General features: G+C 41.1%; 1 protein-coding gene across 5 annotated transcripts in view; it reads left to right on the top strand.

The window, feature by feature from the left end:
- The first annotated feature begins 1436 nt into the window (after window positions 1–1436).
- The window catches only part of PSMB2 (proteasome (prosome, macropain) subunit, beta type, 2), a 49768-nt gene continuing 30486 nt past the window's right edge, over window positions 1437–20718 (top strand). Inside the window, exons 1-3 of one of the 5 annotated variants that reach the window (XM_011995627.1) lie at window positions 1437–1939; window positions 6728–6850; window positions 11812–11882. In XM_011995627.1, the coding sequence (XP_011851017.1) occupies window positions 1849–1939; window positions 6728–6850; window positions 11812–11882 (285 nt within the window). In that variant the 5' untranslated portion in view covers window positions 1437–1848. Of the gene's footprint in view, window positions 1940–6727; window positions 6851–11616; window positions 11721–11811; window positions 11883–20718 lie in introns of those variants that run through there. The other 4 variants (XM_011995629.1, XM_011995628.1, XM_011995630.1 and 1 more) reach the window with 4 other exon arrangements.

Raw genomic sequence — 20718 nt, 5'->3', positions numbered from 1 at the left:
AATTTTTGTATTTTTAGTAGAGATGGGGTTTCACCATGTCAGCCAGGCTGGTCTTGAACTCCTGACCTTGTGAACCACCTGCCTTGGCCTCCCAAAGTGCTAGGATTACAGGTGTGAGCCACTGTGCCTGGCAACACTGAATATCTCTGTACACAGATATTAGGACAGTGTGTACAAACATTTCTTCTGGACATATTCAAAAGGTTATGCACATTTAATTTTAACAGATATTAAAATTGTTCTCTATAAAAAGGTTGTACAACTTAGAACCTTACCCCTAATTTATACTTTCTCATTGTTTCCTATTTCACATTTTCCTAATTACCATCTAGGTTGAGGATATTTTCATATTTATTGGCCATTCGTGTTGCTTCTTTTGTGAATTGTTTTTCTTAAGTCTTTGGTCTTGTTTTTTGTTTTGTTTTTTGAGACAGAGTCTCTCTCTGTTGCCCAGGCTGGAGTGCAGTGACACAATCTTGGCTTACTGCAACCTCCGCCTCCTGGGTTCAAGCAATTCTCCTGCCTCAGCCTCCCGAGTAGTACAGGCGCCTGCCACCATGCCCAGCTAATTTTTTGTATTTTTAGTAGAGACGGGGTTTCGCCATATTGGCCAGGCTGGTCTCGAACTCCCGACCTCTTGATCTGCCCGCCTCGGCCTCCCAAAGTGCTGGGACTACAGGCGTGATCCCCCGCGGCCTGCCGGGTCTTTTAAAAATGATATTGTCTCCCCCCGCCCCCCTCCCATTGGTTTGTAGGAATATCTTCTAAGTTATAGATATTAACTTTTTCCTTTTTTCTGTCTATAAGGTCCAAAATAGTAACTATTTCTACAATTGAAACATCCTCAACTTACGTTTATTGTGGAGCATGAGAATGACTTTCACTACATAGAGACTTGTAATCTTATGTAGTCAAATCTGTCACGTCTTTTCTTATACTGCTTCTGGGTTCCCTGTCACACTTAGAAACACATCTCTTTCAAAAATTACCAAAAAAATTTTTTACTTTTTCTTCCATGTTTATATCTTTTTTTTTTTTCTTTTTTTGAGACGGAGTTTTGCTTTTGTTGCCCAGGCTGGAGTGTAATGGCACGATCTCGGCTCACGGCAACCTCCGCCTCCCGGGTTCAAGCGATTCTCCTGCCTCAGCCTCCAGAGTAGCTGGGATTACAGGCGCCCGCCACCACGCCCCGCTAATTTTGTATTTTTAGTAGAGACGGAGGTTTCTCCATGTTGGTCAGGCTGGTCTCGAACTCCCGAGCTCAGGTGATCCACCCGCCTTGGCTTCCCAAAGTGCTGGGATTACAGGCGTGAGCCACTGCGCTCAGCCGATTCTTACATCTTTAATCCAACCATATATTATTTTTGTGAAGGATGGAGGTAAGGCTCCCCTCAAGTTAATTTTTCTCCAATCTGGCTTGCAGGAAAGGGGTTTCTGGGGAGATTTTACTGAGCAACGTAGGGAAACGGCTGCCTGGCGACCTACCCTTTTTTGACACTCACACGTGCTTGGCACCTTACATACACTGCGTGATTTTATCCTAAAGCGAGTTTTAAAATCCCAGTGTGTAGACAGAGAAACTGGGCGTCACATAACGTAAGTGACCTGCACAGTCGGCGTCGGAGGAGATCGGGACGATCCCAGAGACAAGCGCCGAGCTCAAGGAACCCGGCACCGCGCCCGCTTTCCAACCTCTCGCGACAGTTGTACGTCATCCGAGAGCGCGGTGGAAGTCGCGCAGCCGGCGTCGCGCCAATCTTCGCTCGTAGGTGCTGTCTCACCAGTGAGACCTGGAAGCCGGCGAGTCTCGCGCTTTGTCGGACCTGCAGCCCCTGGCCTCCCGCCACCATGGAGTACCTAATCGGTATCCAAGGCCCCGACTATGTCCTTGTCGCCTCCGACCGGGTGGCCGCCAGCAATATTGTCCAGATGAAGGACGGTGAGAGGAAGCAGGGGAGGCCCGGCCAGGCCTGGGGTGTCGGGGCGGCCAGAGGGAGTTTGTCGGGGGTTGAATGTGTACCAGGGAGGATCGAAGAGGTGGAAGCCGGCCTGCCCTGCCCATACTTACTTGATTAATTATTTTTTTCGAGATGGAGTTTCGCTCTTACTGTCCAGGCTCTAGTGCAATGGCGCTATCTCGGCTCACCACAACTTCAGTCTCCCGGGTTCAAGCGATTCTCGTGCCGCAGCCTCCCGAGTAGCTGGTATTATAGGCATGCGCCACCACACCCAGCTAATTTTTGTATTATTAGTAGAGATGGGGGGGGGTTTCTATATTGGTCAGGCTGCTCTCGAACTCCCGACCTCAGGTGATCCGCCGTCTCGGCCTCCCAAAGTGCTGGGATAACAGGCGTGAGCCGCTGTGCTCGGCCTTTTTTTTTTTTTTTTTTTAAATAACGGAAGCAACAGGCAGACAAGTCTGGGACCTTGACATTTGCTCCTCCCGGGCTCCTAGGTCAGTGCTCTGCTCTGGCCTTCGCTAAATGCTTCTTGCTTGGTGAGAGTTGCCTAAAGGGAATCTGTTTATAAATGTTTAAGCGCCTGCCCAGAACCTGGCTCTCTAGATCCCCGAATCTCTTATAAGTTTCCTGTTGTCGCTAGTAATGAGGTTAGTTTGTTGGCGACATAAGGTGGGATCCTGGGAACAGTCAGACTGTGATACCAGAAGCTTGTCATTTTCTTTCCGCTGCCCGTATCTCCCGGTGGCTCCCGATTCTTCTTCTTCAGCTTTCCAGGGCAATGGCTGCCAGGTTTTCCTTATATTTAAGTAGTTAGTTAATGGAGTTAGGAGATTGGAGCCCTGTCATTTATTTGCCTTATGACTTTGATTAAGTTATTTCGCAGTGCCCAGATTTCCTCATCTTTAAGATTAGCAATACCAAACTCACAGACTTGTCGGGAGGATTGAGTAAATGAGTTATGCGCAAATCCTTCGCACTAGAGAGGTACTTAATACTAAACATACACAGGTGCCCAAACATTTGTCAAATGAACATTAAGTCATCTGAACCAAAGCTTAATACTTTTTCAACAGTAGCACGTCTTTGATCAATTAAGGAAAACAAACTTAGATTCTGCAGGAAAAACAACCAAAATCTTCTTAAAATTATGTATTGAGTAATTTACTGTAGAGAGACGGTATAGTATAGTAGTTAGGGGCAAAATATCTGGACTCACTGCATAGGTTGAACCCAGGTTCTGCCTCATGTGACCTGAAGCAAGTTTCTCCAACTCCGTGCCCTAAAGCTAGCATCTATAAGGTGGTGATGTAATAGCACCTATCTTAAAAGGTTAATGAATTGATGTAAATCGCTTAACACAGCACCTGATACTTTATGAAATTCTATGATTAGTTTGTAGAAGTTTTGTTTGTAAGCTAGTCCTCCCAAAGGAGTGAATTTGTTTTGAGAGTAAATTTGTCCATTATTTTGAATACTGAGGTGTTTGGCAAGCAAGTGATTTTAGCATTAAGTCATGTCTAGGTAGAACAATAATCATTACCTTTACAGGTCTTTTGTTTCATCCCAAAAACGTATGTGAAATCACATTGAAAAGAAGAATGTGCTTTAAGCCTACTTATGTACACAGTACTTTTAGTCATTATAGGGGATGCAGTATATTACTTATAACCCATAGAAGAGTCCAAGACATTAAGAAAACAAGGAAATAAATACTGCAAGATGATTTTATGTGATAAAAGAAGTATTACTAGTTAGTATTAGGTTGGTTTTTAAATTAATGAGTTCAAGAGCAAATCCTAAGTAATAAAAGAATGATCACTATGGTATGGGAGAAAGACGAATTTGAGTTAGTTCTTGAAAAATAGTTGGAAATCATTGCACTCCACACATTCTGATTTTCCCTATGGTCTTTCCTGGTATAAAAACATTTATAATATAAACTTTAGTATTGTATGATGACTTATTTATTTATTTTTGAGATGGAAGCTCGCTCTGTCACCCAGGCTGGAGTGCAATGGCGTGATCTTGGCTCACTGTGACCTCGGCCTCCTGGGTTCAAGCTATTCTCCTGCCTCAGCTTCCCGAGCAGCTGGGACTACAGGCACCCGCCACCACACCTGGCTAATTTTTTTGTCTTTTTTAGTAGAGACGGGGTTTCACCGGGTTAGCCAGGCTGGTCTCAAACTCCTGACCTCAGGTGATCCACCTGCCTTGACTTCCCAAAGTGCTGAGATTACAGGCATGAGCCACTGTGCCCGGCCGTATGATGACTTTTTTCTAATCAATTCATTTAATGATGGAGCTTGTTTAGAGTAGGCAAGAATGCTGCAAAATAATAACCTTCTGGGACTCCTTTCTCCAAGTTTAAATGATAATACAACTTCTAATCAATTGTCCAGTATATCACTTTGTATAAACATTTTGATACTATAGAGTAGACATTTGCTGAGGACTGCCACCTTACTAAGCGGTAACAACTTGTGGTTTGCTTATGTGCTGCATTTCATGTCTCTTCTCTTGGCCTATGTAGAATTGCTTTTAAGTTACTCGGAGTACTCCAGCCCACACAGAATTCTCTCTTTTCTGAATTCCTATAGCATGTATGATCTGAGCTACATTATCTAACACTGAGTATCATAATATTGGACATGTATAGAATTCATTAATTTTTCTCACTTGTGAGTTAGACAGGGGTAAGTGATGTTATTAACATTTCACACATCTGGAAACTGGGGCTTAGAGAGGACAAGTAATTTGCTGAAGTTCAGAATGCCAAGTCCACGTCATAACCAAGGTCTCTTGGATTCTAGTCCAGTTGGTTTTCCACAGTATGACATGCTAATGTTGTTCATTTTGTTGTCCATTTGTTTCATGTATGTGGATCTTGTAAGTTCCTTGTCAAGAATCAGAAATTCCCCAGAGCTACACAGGCAGTTTCCTGTACAACTCAGGGGTCTCTTAGTATCTGTCTCTTGTGTTTTTATTAAATATGTTGCCTTCTGTGACTCATTGGTCATAGTGTTTAAAAAACATTTTTGGCCTTGTATTAAGCTAATTTTAAAATGGAACAGGTTACTGCCTAGATTTTTAGCCTTTCTTCTAAGTGTGACATAAGTTCTTTGTGAACAAGCTCCCCCCTCAAATAAAAATAGCTTTTTTCTTATTATAATAATATTGCCAACTTATTGAATAATGTTTTCTTATAAAAGTGAGGCATGTTAAGTATAGAAGTTTTAGGAAATACTGATAAGCAAAAAGAAGGGAACAAAAACTGCCCATACTCTTACCACTGGCAAGCACTTAGCATATACCCTTCTGCTCCTTTTTTTTTTGCATAGATAATATAAGCGAACGTTTTTCTCTTACTAATAAGTTTGCAAACTAACAGTCTTTAATGTAACGTGTACAACAAATAAAAGTGTGTTTGTTCAGGAGTTTTGAGGCAATTTGGTACTATCTACAGGTGCATTTTGTGTGTTTTTTCCCTCCAAATCTAAGAAGCCGTATTACTGGTATCTACAACTCTGAAACACTTGTAAAGTATTTGACAGTAGCATTTTGTTCTTTAAATCCTATTAAAGGATTTTGACATTTCAGAAGCTTTCAAACAGGAAACATGTCTCCCAGGGAAGATTATTCAGCACTATTTGAAAAATGAAAAGTGAAAGTGAGAGTGAGATAGGAAGATTTAGGCCTTTTCTGAAGCTGCAGACTGAATGTGGAGTTTTCTACCTTAGGCAATAACTGTAACCTGAATATTTATCTGTCTAATCTGAATGAGTCTGGTTCAGCTAGATAAGATTAGAGTATTAGGATTTTTGTGAGGTATTTTAAGTAGCTTACTATCAAAATATTCACTAGAATTTTTGCTTTGGCAATCGTTTTAATTTTCTCTTTTTCTTTGGAAATGGAATTTGTTTACTTTTTAAAGTGATTAATATTCTCAGTTGATTTTCTATTCTTTCTTGAGATGGTTCCTTAATTTTAATTGTAGCATCAGTCCCTTTCATATATACTTTTGTGTGTGTATAAATATAATAACTAACATTTGTAGTTGAGGAAACATTTTAGGGCTTTGTTATCATGAGCCTAAAGATAATCGCCATTGGCTGGATTCCTTCAGTTTTTTTCTGTTCTGTTCCTTGCATTTCAAATGCTTTTAAATGCTTTAACTTGTATTTTTAATTGGTAGCTTTCATGTATATTCTTCAACTGAAATTGACACTACACAATATGCTGATGGTTTAACATGAAGAATGAAAGAGATAAATTGATACCATTACCTATTAAAATCTTCTAAAAGCAATGATTAGTGAAATTATTCAATATACAGTCGTCCCTTGGTATCTGTAGGGATTGTTTCCAGAACCCCTGCAGATACCCAAATCTATAGAAGCTTAAAGTTCCTTATATACATGGTATAGTATTTGCATATTACCTATGCAGATACTCCTGTGTACTTCAAATCATCTCTAGATTATTTATAATACTTAATATGACATAAATGCTATGTAAATAGTTGTTATACTGTATTGTTTAAGGAATAATGACCAGAAAAAAAGTCAGTACATGTTCAGGATAGATGCAAGCATCTATTTTTTTTTTTCTGAATACTTTTGATCCATAGGTGGTTGAATTGTGGATTCAGAATCCACAGATATGGAAGGCCAACTGTAGTAATTAATAAACCTGTTTATGGTTGCATAAATAATGACTGTCAATTTCTGTTAAGGCAGTTTCTAACACAGTTTTTTTTTTTTGAGCAGATCATGACAAGATGTTTAAGATGAGTGAAAAGATATTACTGCTGTGTGTGGGAGAGGCTGGAGACACTGTACAGTTTGCAGAATATATTCAGAAAAACGTGCAACTTTATAAGATGCGAAATGGTGGGTAAGACTTACGAGTTTTGGTTGGCATATTACTAGTTTACTAGGGCTGCCATTACAAAAGTCACAGGCTGGGTGGCTTAAACAACAGAAATGTGTTTCTCACAGTTGTGGACGTTAGAAGTCAAAGATTAAGGTGTTGGCAGGGTTGATTTCTGAGGCCTGTCTCCTTGGCTTGCAGGTGGCCATCTTTTCCCTGTGTCTTCACATGATTTTTCCCTCTGTACTGTGTCCAGATTTCCTCTTCTAAGAATACCAGTCATATTGGATTAGGAACTCATTTTAATTTAATAACCTCTTAAGGATCCCTTCTCCAAATACAGTTATATTCTAAAGTACTAGGGATTAAGACTTCAACATATGAATTTCTGGAGGACAAAATTCAGCCTATCACAATTGGTTTGTCTTTAAATTTGAACTGAAAAATAATATTCTTTGACTTATGTGGTCATATTTTCATTTCTGTGTTTAAGAAGTTGTCCAGACCCTAAAGATTCTAATCCGTCATAAAAGATTTTCTACAAAAATCCTAGAGCAGAGAACTATTGTAACACTGATAGTTGGCAGTTATAACACCATCGGGCTGACGTGATGACTCACACCTGCAATCCCAGCAACTGGGGAGGCCAAGGTGGGAGGATCACTTGAGACCAGGAGTTTAAGACTAGCCTGAGCAATGTAGTGACACCTCATCTCTACAAAAAAAAAAAAATTTTTTTTTTTTTTTGAGATGGAGTTTTGCTCTCATTGTCCAGGCTGGAGTGTGATGGCGCGATCTCAGCTCACTGCAACCTCCGCCTTCCAGGTTCAAGTAATCCTCCTGCCTCAGCCTCCCAAGTAGCTGGGATTATAGGCATGCGCCACCACGCCTGGCTAATTTTGTATTTTTAGTAGAGACAGGGTTTCTCCATGTTGGTCAGGCTGGTCTCAAACTCCCAACCTCAGGTGATCCACCCATCTCGGCCTCCCCAAGTTCTGGGATTACAGGTGTGAGCTACCACGCCCAGCCTGCCACAAAAAAATTTTTAAAAATTAGCTGAGTGTGGTGGCATGCATCTGTAGTCCTAGCTACTCAGGAGGCTGAGGCAGGAAGATCGTTTGAGCCCACGAGGTCAAGGCTGCAGTGAGCTATGATTTTGCCACTGTACTCTGGGAGGCAGGAAGACTCTGTCTCTCAAAAAATTTTTTCAAACCAACCAAAAAAAAAAAAAAATCTAACACCCTCTTGGAGGTAGGGATGGTAGTATCAGACTTTTTAAGTGTTAGATATTTCAGAGGATGTGGTTTGAGTTTAAAAGTATCTGAATCCGGCCAGGCACAGTGGCTAACAGCTGTAATTCCAGCATTTTGAGAGGCTGATACGGGAGGATCACTTGAGGTCAGGAGTTTGAGACCAGCCTAGGCAACAAAGCAAGACTCTGGCTCTATAAAAAATAAAAAAACTAGCTGGGTGCAGTGCTGCACACCCATAGTCTCAGCTACTCAGGAAGCCGAAGTGGGAGGATCGCTTGAGCCCAGGAGTTCAAGGTCTCAGTGAGCCATGATAGTGCCACTGCACTCCAGCCTGTGCGACAGAGTGAGACCCTGCCCTGTCTCAAAACAAGCGAACAAAACAATCTGAATCTCAGCATTAAAAAACCTAAGTAAACTTTGGCTTTACTATTTTTTATGTGATAAGTCATTTATTTTCTCTGGGCCTTTATTTTCCTTATCTCCAAAATGAATTATAATACTAATGAATAATACATATGTAAATGTTCTGTAAACTTAAAGTATTGTGTAACTAACTGTAAGTATTTACTGTGTCTTCAAAGGGTTCTACCTTACTCTCTGGTAGGTTTCCTTCTAGAGAGATAATTAGGACTTTTGTGAAGTATTTTGTGAGCTCTCTCTGGGGCTAATGAACTGTTATCCACTGGGAAAGCCTCCCTAGCAAACAATCCTAGCCACTAGGCCTCTGATCCAGGAACGTTTGTAGTGGTGGTCTGGCAGAGAAAGCCTTGTTCAACCTACTTCACCGTTCAATAACAATGTTATACACTGCACTGATATAATATGGAGCTTTGAAGGAACTTAATTTGAATATACTTGCATGTGTAAAATGACCAAAGATCTATTCACATGGTTTTTTGGGCAGTGGATTTATCATTTGTATTCAATTCCATAAATATTTTTGAGGGCCTCTTCTATGGTAAACATTCTGCTTAATACTTCAGAGAATTCAAAGATGAATAAGGCTTAGTCCCGACATTCAGGAACATAAAGCACATGGTACTTACGTTTACTCAGGTTTAGAATATTTCAAGAATTCTGCTTTTTTTTCCAGTGGTTCCACTTTTTGCCCGCATAACAAATGAGGCATGTCAGTAATGCTTCTGAAGTCCATTAGGTACTGTACTACTTCACTGGCTGTCCTGAGAGAGGAAGAGGAGTGAACAAGAGGAGCAAGAGTTGTTTGTTACTTGGGTTTTAGGGTCTAAAGTCAGTGCACAGAACAAAAACTGTATTTGGTTAAAATTGCCAAGTACAGTTTTGTGTATGTAACTATATTGAGATTCTTATATAAGTTAAAGAACTGAGCTAAAATAAGGGAAAGAAAGAGAAAATCTATATGCAGATAATCAGGCTTGACTTTTCTGCCTTTAGGATAATGGTCAGATCGTTAGAGATGTTTAAGGGGTTAGGTAAAGAATTGAATAGTGGCCGGGCGCGGTGGCTGAAGCCTATAATCCCAGCACTTTGGGAGGCTGAGACGGGCGGATCACGAGGTCAGGAGATCGAGACCATCCTGGCTAACACGGTGAAACCCCGTCTCTACTAAAAATACAAAAAACTAGCTGGGCGAGGAGGCGGGCGCCTGTAGTCCCAGCTACTCGGGAGGCTGAGGCAGGAGAATGGCGTAAACCTGGGAGGCAGAGCTTGCAGTGAGCTGAGATCCGGCCACTGCACTCCAGCCTGGGCGACAGAGCCAGACTCCGTCTCAAAAAAAAAAAAAAAAAAATTGAATAGTATTCCCACTTGTCCAGGTTCCTTCTTTGTTTTTTTTTTTGTGTGTGTGTTTTTTTTCTTTTTTGAGTCAGGGTCTCGTTCTATTGCTCAGATTGGAGTGCAGTGGCGCAGTCTCAGCCCACTGCAATTTCCAACTCCTGGGCTCAAGTGATTCTCGTGCCTCAGCCTCCTGAGTAGCTGGGATTACAGGCATGCACCACCATGCCTGGCTAATTTTTTGTATTTTAAGTAGAGACGGAGTTTTGCTATGGTGGCCAGGCCGGTCTTAAACTCCTGTCCTCAAGTGATCCACCCACCTAGGCCTCCCAAAGTGCTCTGGGGTTACAGGTGTGAGCCACTGTGCCTGGCCTCTTTTTTTAATTTTTTTTATTATTATTTTTGTTGTTGTTGTTGTTGTTGTTGTTGAGACAGGGTCTCACTCCTGTCGCCTAGGCTGGAGTGCAGTGGCACAATAATGGCTCATTGCAGCCTCGACTTCCCAGGCTCAGGTGATCCTTCTACCTCAGCTTCCCAACTACCTGGGAAAACAGGTGTGTACCACCATCCCTGGCTAATTTTTATATTTTTAGTAGAGACGAGGTTTCACCATGTTGTCCAGAATGGTCTTAAACTCCTGGGCTCAAGTGATCTGCCTGCCTTAGCTTCCCCAAGTGCTGTGATTACAGGCATAAGCCACTGCGCCTGGCCAAGGGTTGCTTTCATTATGATTTAATATGCACTAATAGACCTGTGAGGATAAAGTACAATAATACATGTGAAAACACTCAGCATGGACCCTGAAACATAGTTGCTGCTCAATAAATATTTGTTAGGATTTTAATCTGAATCTCTCCTAATTTGACAGTGGTATTTAAAATGTCGTAAGCAATTACTTAACCACACTGCTGTGTGTCTTTCCATACTGACATTTTCTGTGTGGGCCCACTGAGTTATGGATCATTCTTGTGCCTTTTGGCACTGGTCCCATTCTACAGGGGGATTAAGCTCCAAAGTGAATGCATTATTACATGCACATCTGATGCTATTCCTCTGGATTGTACCTTTCTTGGTATGACAACTTTTATTTTTGAAGTTTTAACACTTGAGATACTCTGTTTTTAAAAATATTGCATAACGATGGAAATGTTCTTTTCCTGTGGCTTGTACTTTTGAAAGTCATATTATACTTCTTAATAAAGTTACATTAAAATTCTTTTTTAATAAACTATGACTCAGAGGTAGTCCTAACTTCTAGCCTCTCTTTTCCCAATATCCTTTTTGTTCCTACTTTCATTTTTTTAGGGACAGGGTCTTGCTCTGTCACCCATGCTGGAGTGCAGTGGCACAATTATAACTCACTGCAGCATTGAACTCCTGGACTCAATTGATCCTCCCCACTCAGCCTCCTGAGTAGCTGAGACTACAGGCAGATACCACCATGCCTAAAAATGAAAACAATTTTTTTTTGAGATGGGGTCTCACGGTGTTGCCCAGGCTAGTCTCAAACTCCTGGGATCAAGCGATCCTCCTGCCTTGGCTTTCCAAAGCTCTAGGATTACAGGCATGAGCCACTGTGCCTGGCCCCCAGTATCCTTTTTAAAATAAACTTTAAAAAAATTGGCATCTAAGACATCTTTCTTTTTTCTCGCTTCCTGTGTATTTGTGTCCCTTCTGCAGTGGAAAACACAGTGTGTTGATGAATGAATAGTTTAAGAAAGACTGCTACAAGTTTCATTCCACTATAGAACTGGTTCTGTTTGTGGCCAAGAATTGTTGTCAGTACTAACCAGCTATTTCATAGCTGTTGCATGAGGAAAGGGACTAGAGTAGGATTGTACCCCTCAGTCTATATGCTTTGTTTACTCTGAGTGTACAAAAGATGGTGGGCTTTAGGAAAAAGGGTAGTGAATAATTTGGGGCACTGTTATTCCTTCTGCTTTATTTTAAGTATGACTCTTTATCTCTTCTACCAGGATATGAATTGTCTCCCACAGCAGCAGCTAACTTCACACGTCGAAACCTGGCTGACTGTCTTCGGAGTCGGGTAAGTAATATATCAGACATTGTTAGATAAGAGCAGAAAAATCCTTTGTGCTTCTTTTACATTCTCGTTATATATGAATAGTATTTTTGCTCTTTTTTGGCCTTCCAGAACCCTTCCTGTTGCTACTTGTTCATTCTGCAGTTCAACGTCTTTGTACACAGTTGTTATTAATAGTTACAGCCCAAAGGGCAAATATTCATTCCCAGAGAATTGGTTGGGACACACCAATATGAAGGCCAGTGATAACCTAACCTTTTTTTTTTTTTCCCCTAAAACTGTTTTTTAGAGCAGTGTTAGGTTCACAGCAAAATTGAGAAGAAGTATAAAGATTTCCCACATTCCTCCTCACCCACATGTATAGCATTCCCCATTATCAGCATCTTCCACCAGGGTGGGACACTGTCACAAAGGATGAGCCTACATTGACGGTAATCACCCAGGTCCATAGTTTACATTAGGGTTTACTCTTGCTGTTGTGCATATTATGGGTTTGGACAAATGTGTAATGATAAGTATCTACCATTACAGGATACGGAGTATTTTCACTGCCCTAAAAATCCTTTGTACTCTACTTATTCATCCTTCCCCATCCCTGCAACTCCTGACAACCACTCATCTTTTTACTTTCTCCATGGTTTTGCCTTTCCCATCATGTGATATAGTTGGAATCATGGATTATGCAGCCTTTTCAGATTGGCTTCTTTTATTTGGTAATACACATTTAAGGTTCCCCTATGTCTTTTCATGGCTTGATAGCTCATTTCTTTTTCACACTGAAAAATACTCCATTGTCTAGATGTACTGCAGGTTATTTATCCATTCACCTGCTGAAGGACATCTTGGTTGCTTCCAAGTTTTGGCAATATGAATAAAGCTACTGTACACATCCATGTGCAGGTTTTTGTTGAACGTAAGTTTTTTTGCATAAATACCAAGGAGTGTGATTGCTGGATCATATAATAAGAGTACGTTTAGTTTTTTCAAAGTATTTTTGTAGCAAACCATATTACTTAATAGCTGTGGCTGAAAGTCTCTATGTGTTAGTGAAAGCAGAACTTTGAAAATAGTAATTCAGATGTTTTTTGTTTTTATTTTTTTTGAGACGGAGTTTCACTCTTGTTGCCCAGGCTGGAGTGCAATGGCGCGATCTTGGCTCACCGCAACCTCTGCCTCCTGGGTTCAAGTGATTCTCCTGCCTCTATTTCCCGAGTAGCTGGGGTTACAGGCATGCGCCACCACGCCCAGCTAATTTTGTATTTTTAGTAGAGATGGGGTTTCTCCATGTTGGTCAGGCTGGTCTCGAACTCCTAATCTCAGGTGATCTGCCCACCTTGGCCTCCCAAAGTGCTGGGATTATAGGTGTGAGCCACCGTGCCTGGCCAATAATGTGGATTTTTATCTTGAGATTATTTATCTGTGTTTCTCTTTTTTTCTTTTATTTCTTTCTTTCTTTCTTCTTTTTTTTTTTTTGAGACAGGGTCTCACTCCAGTTGCCCAGGCTGGAGTATAGTGGTGTGATCTCAGCTTACTGCAGCCTCAACTTCCCAGGCTCAGGTGATTCTCCCACCTCAGCCTCCCAAGTAGCTGGGACTACAGGTGTGCACCACCACACCTGGCTAATGTTTTGTGTTTTTAATGGAGGCAGGATTTCACCATGTTGCCTAGGCTGGTCTTGAACTCCTGTACTCAAGCAGTCTGCTGGCCTTGGCCTTTTATAGTGTGGGGATTATAGGAATGAGCTGCTGTATCTGGCATACTTACCTGTGTTTTTCTATGACTTTTTCCCAAAGCATACAGCATTGTTCCTCCTTGCTTATTCTAGCCTTGTTGCCATTCTAGAGCTGTCTCAATTTCATCAACAGCATGTTAAAAGATGCAACACTAAGTTAAGGATTGAATGCATTAAAGATTGTGTCGGATGTGCTAGGAAAGTTCATATGGTTGCTAAAGGTGTGCGTTATTCCCTTCCCACAGGGACTAAATAAATAGAGCCTTAATATGTGACCTCACCCCCTGTGCCTGTTTACTCATCTATGAAATGGAGATAACTTCCTAACCCCACAGGACTGCCAGGAAAATGAATGCTTGTAAATAATAATATTTAACATTCATATGACTTTTGCCCAAAGCATTTTGCTTAATAATTTAATCTACTCACTATTCCACTGAGAAAGATAGTAGTTAATTCTCTATCACTGAGATGAAGTGAAAGGCATAAAGTGGCAAAGGGACTAGCTCCAGGTCACACAGCAGGTCAGACAAAGCTAAAATAATGGCGCCATAATTATTTGACTATTCTGCCTTTAGTTCTTCAGTAGTATTTCTGGAACACTGGTGCTATTCATGTTTTTATTATGGTTTGAGTTTTCATCTGTACTTGCTTAAAAGAACAAGTTACTTTTTTAAAAGTTACTTACTACAGATCTATAAAGCAGTTTATTTTCTAGTGCCTAATAATCTTGGACTGATAATTTCTCAATAAATAGTACCTCTCAGTGCTAGCTTTGACCAAGAGCTTGTACGATCTGAGGGATCATGAAGTTTGAAGAGAAACTAGAGACATGTAGGATTGAGAGGAGGCAAATTTACATACATGGTTTTGACCTGGATGAAAGATCAGTAGTCTTTTCTTAGAAAAATAATAATAATAATAATATTTATTTATTTATTTTTCTCTTCCAAGAAAATCATTGTCACCAAGTGGTCTTTTCTTCACTCCTCCTTAAGAAAAGAAAATGGGTCAGATATTAGCTTTTCTGTCACCCAGAAGTTCCTGTGGTGTTCAGCATTCTATGGTTTGCCATGTACAGTGTTCCTCTGACTTATCAGGCAGAACCGGAATAAGAATTCCAGCTTTGGGCACAATAAATACTGTGTCATAAATATTGCAGACATTAAGTGAGTTAAGCTCCTTTTTGGAATTGAGATAAGAATAGCGATGTGCTTCATGCAAATGCAGTGAATCCGGTTTAATCTTCTCCTAGCAGAAATGTTTGATGTCTTAACAAATATCCCTTGTAGACAGTGACATGGGGCTCTGGTAAATATTGACTACTTCTGCCTGAGCTTCTCCATTAGGTCCAATCTCTGCTCCCCCATCTCCTTATCAAAGTAGATTCTTAGTTCTAAAATATGGATTTATATTTTAGTCATTTTATTCTGGGAAGAGAGATGATAATTTGTCAGTGTTCCTAATAAGTGCAAAGTCACCAAATTTGGTATATTTACGTGGTCACACCAGTTGGCAGATGTGACTCATTTTGGGTCAGCCAGTTACCATGTATAACTTTTGTGTCTGTAGCTCAAATTGTTTGATTTCTAATTTGCTCTGTGTATGTGTGGTTGTTTGGTTGGGTGGACTTTTACTACCACCGAGTATATAATGAATCTTGCATAAACTGGTTCATTAAAATGTAGGCAATTTAGCATTATGGTTAAGAGCATAGTCTCTGGAATTGGACTACCTGGGTTTGAATATTTGCTTACTGATTTACTAGCTGGATGCCTTTGGACAAATTCTAAGCTTAATTTCCCTGCTTACCAACTTCAAAAAGTTATTATGAAGATTAAATGAGATAATAATGCAAAGCTCTTACTTAGCACATATATAACTGATTAATCACTTTTGTTTTGAGACAGGATCTCACTCTGTCGTCTAGGCTGGAGTGCAGTGGTATGATCACAGCTCACTGCAGCCCCTTGACCTTGCAGGCCCAGATGATCCTCCCACCTCAGCCTCCCTGGCAGCTGGGACTATAGGTGCATGCCACTATGCCTGGCTAATTTTTTGTAGAGATGGGGTTTCTCCATGTTGCCAGGCTGGTCCCGAACTCCTGGGCTCAAGCAGTCCTCCCACTTCGGCTTCCCAAAGTGCTGGGATTGCAGATATGAGCCACCATGCCCAGCCACTTTTGTTTTTATGCTGTGATTGCTGTTTGGTGAATAAGTTAGTTTTTCATGGGGTATAATTTGTTGTGCTTTTTTTTTTTTTTTTTTCCTGGAGATGGGTTCTCGCTCTGTCACCTAAGAGGTGGCACAATCACAGCTCACTGTAGCCTCAACCTTCTGGGCTCAAACACTATTCCCACTTCAGCCTCCCAAGTAGCTGGAACTACAGGCACAAAGCCACCATGCTGGTATTGATAGGGAAAATAGAAGTAAAATAACATTGTACATATATTATGTGCTAGGATTTTTCTAGATCTACACAGTCCAGTATGGTAACCAACTAGCCATATGGGGCTATTTAAATTTAAGTTAATTAAAAGTAAATAAAATTTAAAATTCAGTTTCTGGAGGAAAATCTCCTGGTGGACTTTACCTGAATGCTAAATCAACTTTTATTTCTTAAAAAAAAAATTCTGTTCCTCAGTCACAGCCAAATTTCAGGTACCCAGTAGCCACAGCTACTGTATTGAACATCACAGATATGGAACATATCCATCATCACAGAAGTTCTCTTGGACAGTGCTATTCTAAATACTTACATATGTATCTGTTATTAAGTGTCCTTATTATGACACCATAAGATGTGTGTTATCCCCATTTTACTTACGAGGATGTTAAGTATTTCTCTTATATGTGTTTCCAAAGCATATATATAGTATGTTAAAGGGTAAGTTAAGATTCCATCTTCAAATATCAAACTATTTCATGCTATCTTCTTTATTAATTAGTGGACTAATGTACCAATATGTTTGTGCATTTAGGGGAACATGAAATGTTCAGTTTTGTTAAAATGTCAAAATTGCGCATAGTATTTTATAGATAACTTATGAATATTTGTCCATTGTACGTTTTCAGTAAGTGTTTGCTGAATAAGTGTCATGCAGCTAGGTCTACATATTCTGCTGAGAATGTTAATTATGCATTTATACACTGGAAGGAAATTCTTAATGAATGGAATACCGGAAGAAGTATTCTTAATAAATGGATGTTAATTCGTGTAGGAATTAAAGGCATGAAATCATCAGAAGATGAAAAAAGACAGATGGGGGAAAAATTCAGAAGCCTTCATTTTAGTTGTTTATTTAAATGCATATGTACATTTAAGATGGTTTCTTCTTGTTGGTTAGACCCCGAAGAGCAGAAAAAGGGCTTATACTATGCTCAAGGCTTGCTTGCTTAGGCCAGGCACAGTGGCTCATGCCTGTAATCCCAGCACTTTGGGAGGTCGAGATGGACAGATCACTTGAACCCAGGAGTTCAAGACCAGCCTGGCCAACATGGTGAAACCCCTGTCTACTAAAAATACAAATAATTAGCCAGACGTGGTGGCACACACCTGTAATCCCAGTTACTCAGGAGGCTGAGGCAGGAGAATGGCTTGAACCCAGAAGGTGGAGGTTGCAGTGAGCTGAGATCATGCCACTGCACTCCAGCCTGGGTGACAGAGCAATACTCTGTCTCAAAAAAAAAAAAAAAGAAGGCTTGCTTTGCTCAAATTCTCCTTACAGTTTGACTAATGTCAGAGGATGAGGAGTTACGGAGCTATTTCTTACTTAAAATGAATTATGTGTGGCATATTTGGTGTAGCCCATCTGAATGCCCTAAAATTATCTCCATTTAACAGATAGAGAGACAGGTATAAACCAGGCAAATCTGGTGTCCTTGGGAACGTGAAATTTTGTGGCAAGGCTTAGAGTAGGATGCTGGCCTCCATGATGTGTAATCTTCGGATTTCACTGCCACACTGGCCAAAGAGTTTTCATATAACTTTTTCTGAAGTGTTTCATAAGCCTTTGGTAATTTATCTTTTTATCTATTTACTTGTAAATGCTTAGCAAGTAAACAGTAGAAATGAGTTGAAAAGATACCCAGCCTGGTGTTGTGGTTTTCAAACTTTATTCTTTGAAGCTGCTTCAGGATACTCACCAAAGAAGACCAGTGTGCAACACTTTTTTTTTTTTTTTTTTGAGATGGAGTCTGACTCTGTTGCCCAGGCTGGAGTGCAGTGGCATGATCTCAGCACACTGCAACCTCCATCTCCCGAATTTAAGTGATTCTTCTGCCTCATCCTCCCAAAGAGCTGGGACTACAGGCGCGTACCATCATGCCTGGCTAATTTGTGTATTTTTAGTAGAGACGGGGTTTCAACATATTGGCCAGGTTGGTCTTGAACTCCTGACCTCGTGATCCACCTGCCTCGGTCTCCCAAACCGCTGGGATTACAGGCATGAGCCACCGTGCCTGGTTTTTTTTTTTTCTGAGACAGAGTCTTGCTCTCTCACCCAGTCTGGAATGCAGTGGTGCAATCTCTGCTCACTGCAACCTCCACCTCCTGAGTTTGAGCAATTCTCCTTCGTCAGCCTCCTGAGTAGCTGGGAATACAAGCACGCATCACCATGCCTGGCTAATTTTTGTATTTTTAGTAGAGATGGGATTTCACCATGTTGACCAGGCTGGTCTCAAACTCCTGACCTCAAGTGATCTGCCCACCTCAGCCTCCCAAAGTGCTGGGATTACAGGCGTGAGCCACTGTACCCGGCCAGGAGTATATAAAGCAGAGCTAAAGTGCTCTGCTTCATATAGCGCAACTCAACTTTTATCTATTTGATAGATAGGAATTCTAGGTAAAGTTTTATTTGAAAAGGTGCTACTACTGTTCCCTTACCACCAAAGAGCCCTGCAACAGGAGGTTTAATACTAACTCTGCTGTGAGTTAATTGAAAACCTTAGGAGAAAGCAAGCATTTGATTGGATGGTTTTTAGGCTTTCTTCTAGCCCCCAAATAGCATGATTTAAAAATCTCATGTCAAGGCCATAACCAGACTTGAATTATTACTATTATTATTATTATTATTATTATTTTTAGTGAAAGGGAAAGAATATGTAGGAAAGGATTTCAGGTCTTAGTCATTTCCAGCTGTGACCGAAGCTTATCCCCACACTCTGGCCTTAATTCAAGGGTGTTTGATCTGATTACTACTAGGCATGTATAGCGTGCTCCTGTCCTAGAAGAATCCTGTTGCTTTGAGCCTTCTATTCTGACCATGAGAATTATTCTTCTCATTCCTTAGGTGGCTGGCACAAAGACATCATCTGTTTATTGGTATCAGTGAGGTCATGTGAACAGATGGCCCAGGTGAAACCCTGACTTTGCAAGTCTTGTCCCCTGTACACTACCAACCGTTTGTTACATGTGATTGAAATATCACTAACAAGGGTAGTTTCACATGCTTTTTGGCACATGTGGTTAGCAGGATGTGACATGACGCAGCACTGCCTTCTCCCTCCATGTGCCGTCTCCCTTGAGGCCTCATCTTCTCTACTTGCCCCGGTCTCACCCATGCCGAGGCTTGCCTTCAGCTCACCTGCTCCAGATGGGCGGCACAGTGGGAGGACACTGGCAAAGGCAAATGTGTTTATTTTCCGGAGACAAAATGTTGTGCTGCTGCAGATGGCAGTGCCTTGGAGCAAGTGGCAGCCTTTGACACCGCTGCCACACAGCCTGGGCATCCTGACAGACAGAGCCAGCTTACTTTTGGTGATGGGGAAATTCAAAAATACAAAACAAAAACAAAAACCAAGATGTTCATTATGCAGCTCCTGGACTTTCAGTGCAAGCAGCAGACCTTTTAGCAAACCTTAGTCAGCTAGTGAGCTAACTGTGAATTTTCACTGTAGGCCAAGAGTTATATGTCCATTCATTACTTTTGTCTCCCAGCCTTAACAGGACATAAAGTTAAAAACTGGAAACAAATGATTACATTTAGATGAATATTCAGTTTGGTTCTGCAAAACATATGTGTATCCCAGGTCACATCTCACAGAAGTCTCTTAGGATTGGGGGTGGCTCATGTTGGCCCCGTTGGAGATACTGCTGTTCTATTTTTGGTGGTCATTTTGATTATCGAAAGGCCCAGAGGCAGATGTGCCTTGAAGCTGAGGTGTCTCAATTAATATGACAACACTTTGTGCTTATAGGGTTTTTCTACTAGGAGGAGTAAGCATTCTGACAGCTGCCCTTTTAAGCAGTATGCTTATGCATTTGTTAGGGCTTGACTAAGTCCGTTAGGAAGACAAAAGACTGGCTGTTGAATCGTTACACTTACCAGGCTCCTAAAAAAAAATAACTTGGGAAGATTCTTTGAAAGTTACTGGCTTTATCAGAAAAATTTTTTTTCTTTTTTCTTTTTTAATGTGCTGTTTTTCCCAGCCCTAGCTGATAGAGTTAGGAGTTTGCAGGTGTAAAGTCCTCCCCCTCCCCTTCCCTGTCTCTCTTCAGGGGGTTGTATGTGAGAAGGTGTTGCTTTCTCACTCAGAGAACATATATGTGCTACCCTGTTGGATGCCTGCTGCAAGCACAGAGAACCCCTGTTCTCATTGAATGGAATAAGCCTGTTGGATGGCTGGAATTTTGCAGCCCCGTAATGCCAACTTTTCACTTAAAGCATCTATCCACAATGGGAATGAAGCAGTTTATGTGCTTGGTCTAGATTTGTATTGTTTTAAAACTCGTGTCTTAAAAATTTGTGGTTTCCTATTAAGGTTTGGTTTAAGCCTAAAGCAGGAGAGTGCTGTGTCTGCTTAGTAAGAATGTGCTTTTGCTTTTCAAATGTTTACTATTAGAAGTGCAGATTTACCCCCAACTTTTAAGATTGCTTTAAATCACTTTTATGGCCGGGTGCAGTGGCTCAAGCCTGTAATTCCAGCACTTTGGGAGACCGAGACGGGTGGATCACGAGGTCAGGAGATCGAGACCATCCTGGCTAACACAGTGAAACCCCGTCTCTACTAAAAAATACCCAAAAAAACTAGCCGGGCGAGGTGGCGGGCGCCTGTAGTCCCAGCTACTCGGGAGGCTGAGGCAGGAGAATGGCGTGAACCCGGGAGG

The sequence above is a fragment of the Mandrillus leucophaeus genome, unplaced genomic scaffold (assembly GCF_000951045.1).
Source record: "Mandrillus leucophaeus isolate KB7577 unplaced genomic scaffold, Mleu.le_1.0 Scaffold493, whole genome shotgun sequence".
Lineage (NCBI taxonomy): Eukaryota > Metazoa > Chordata > Mammalia > Primates > Cercopithecidae > Mandrillus > Mandrillus leucophaeus.
This window is presented reverse-complemented; position numbering and strand designations above follow the sequence as displayed.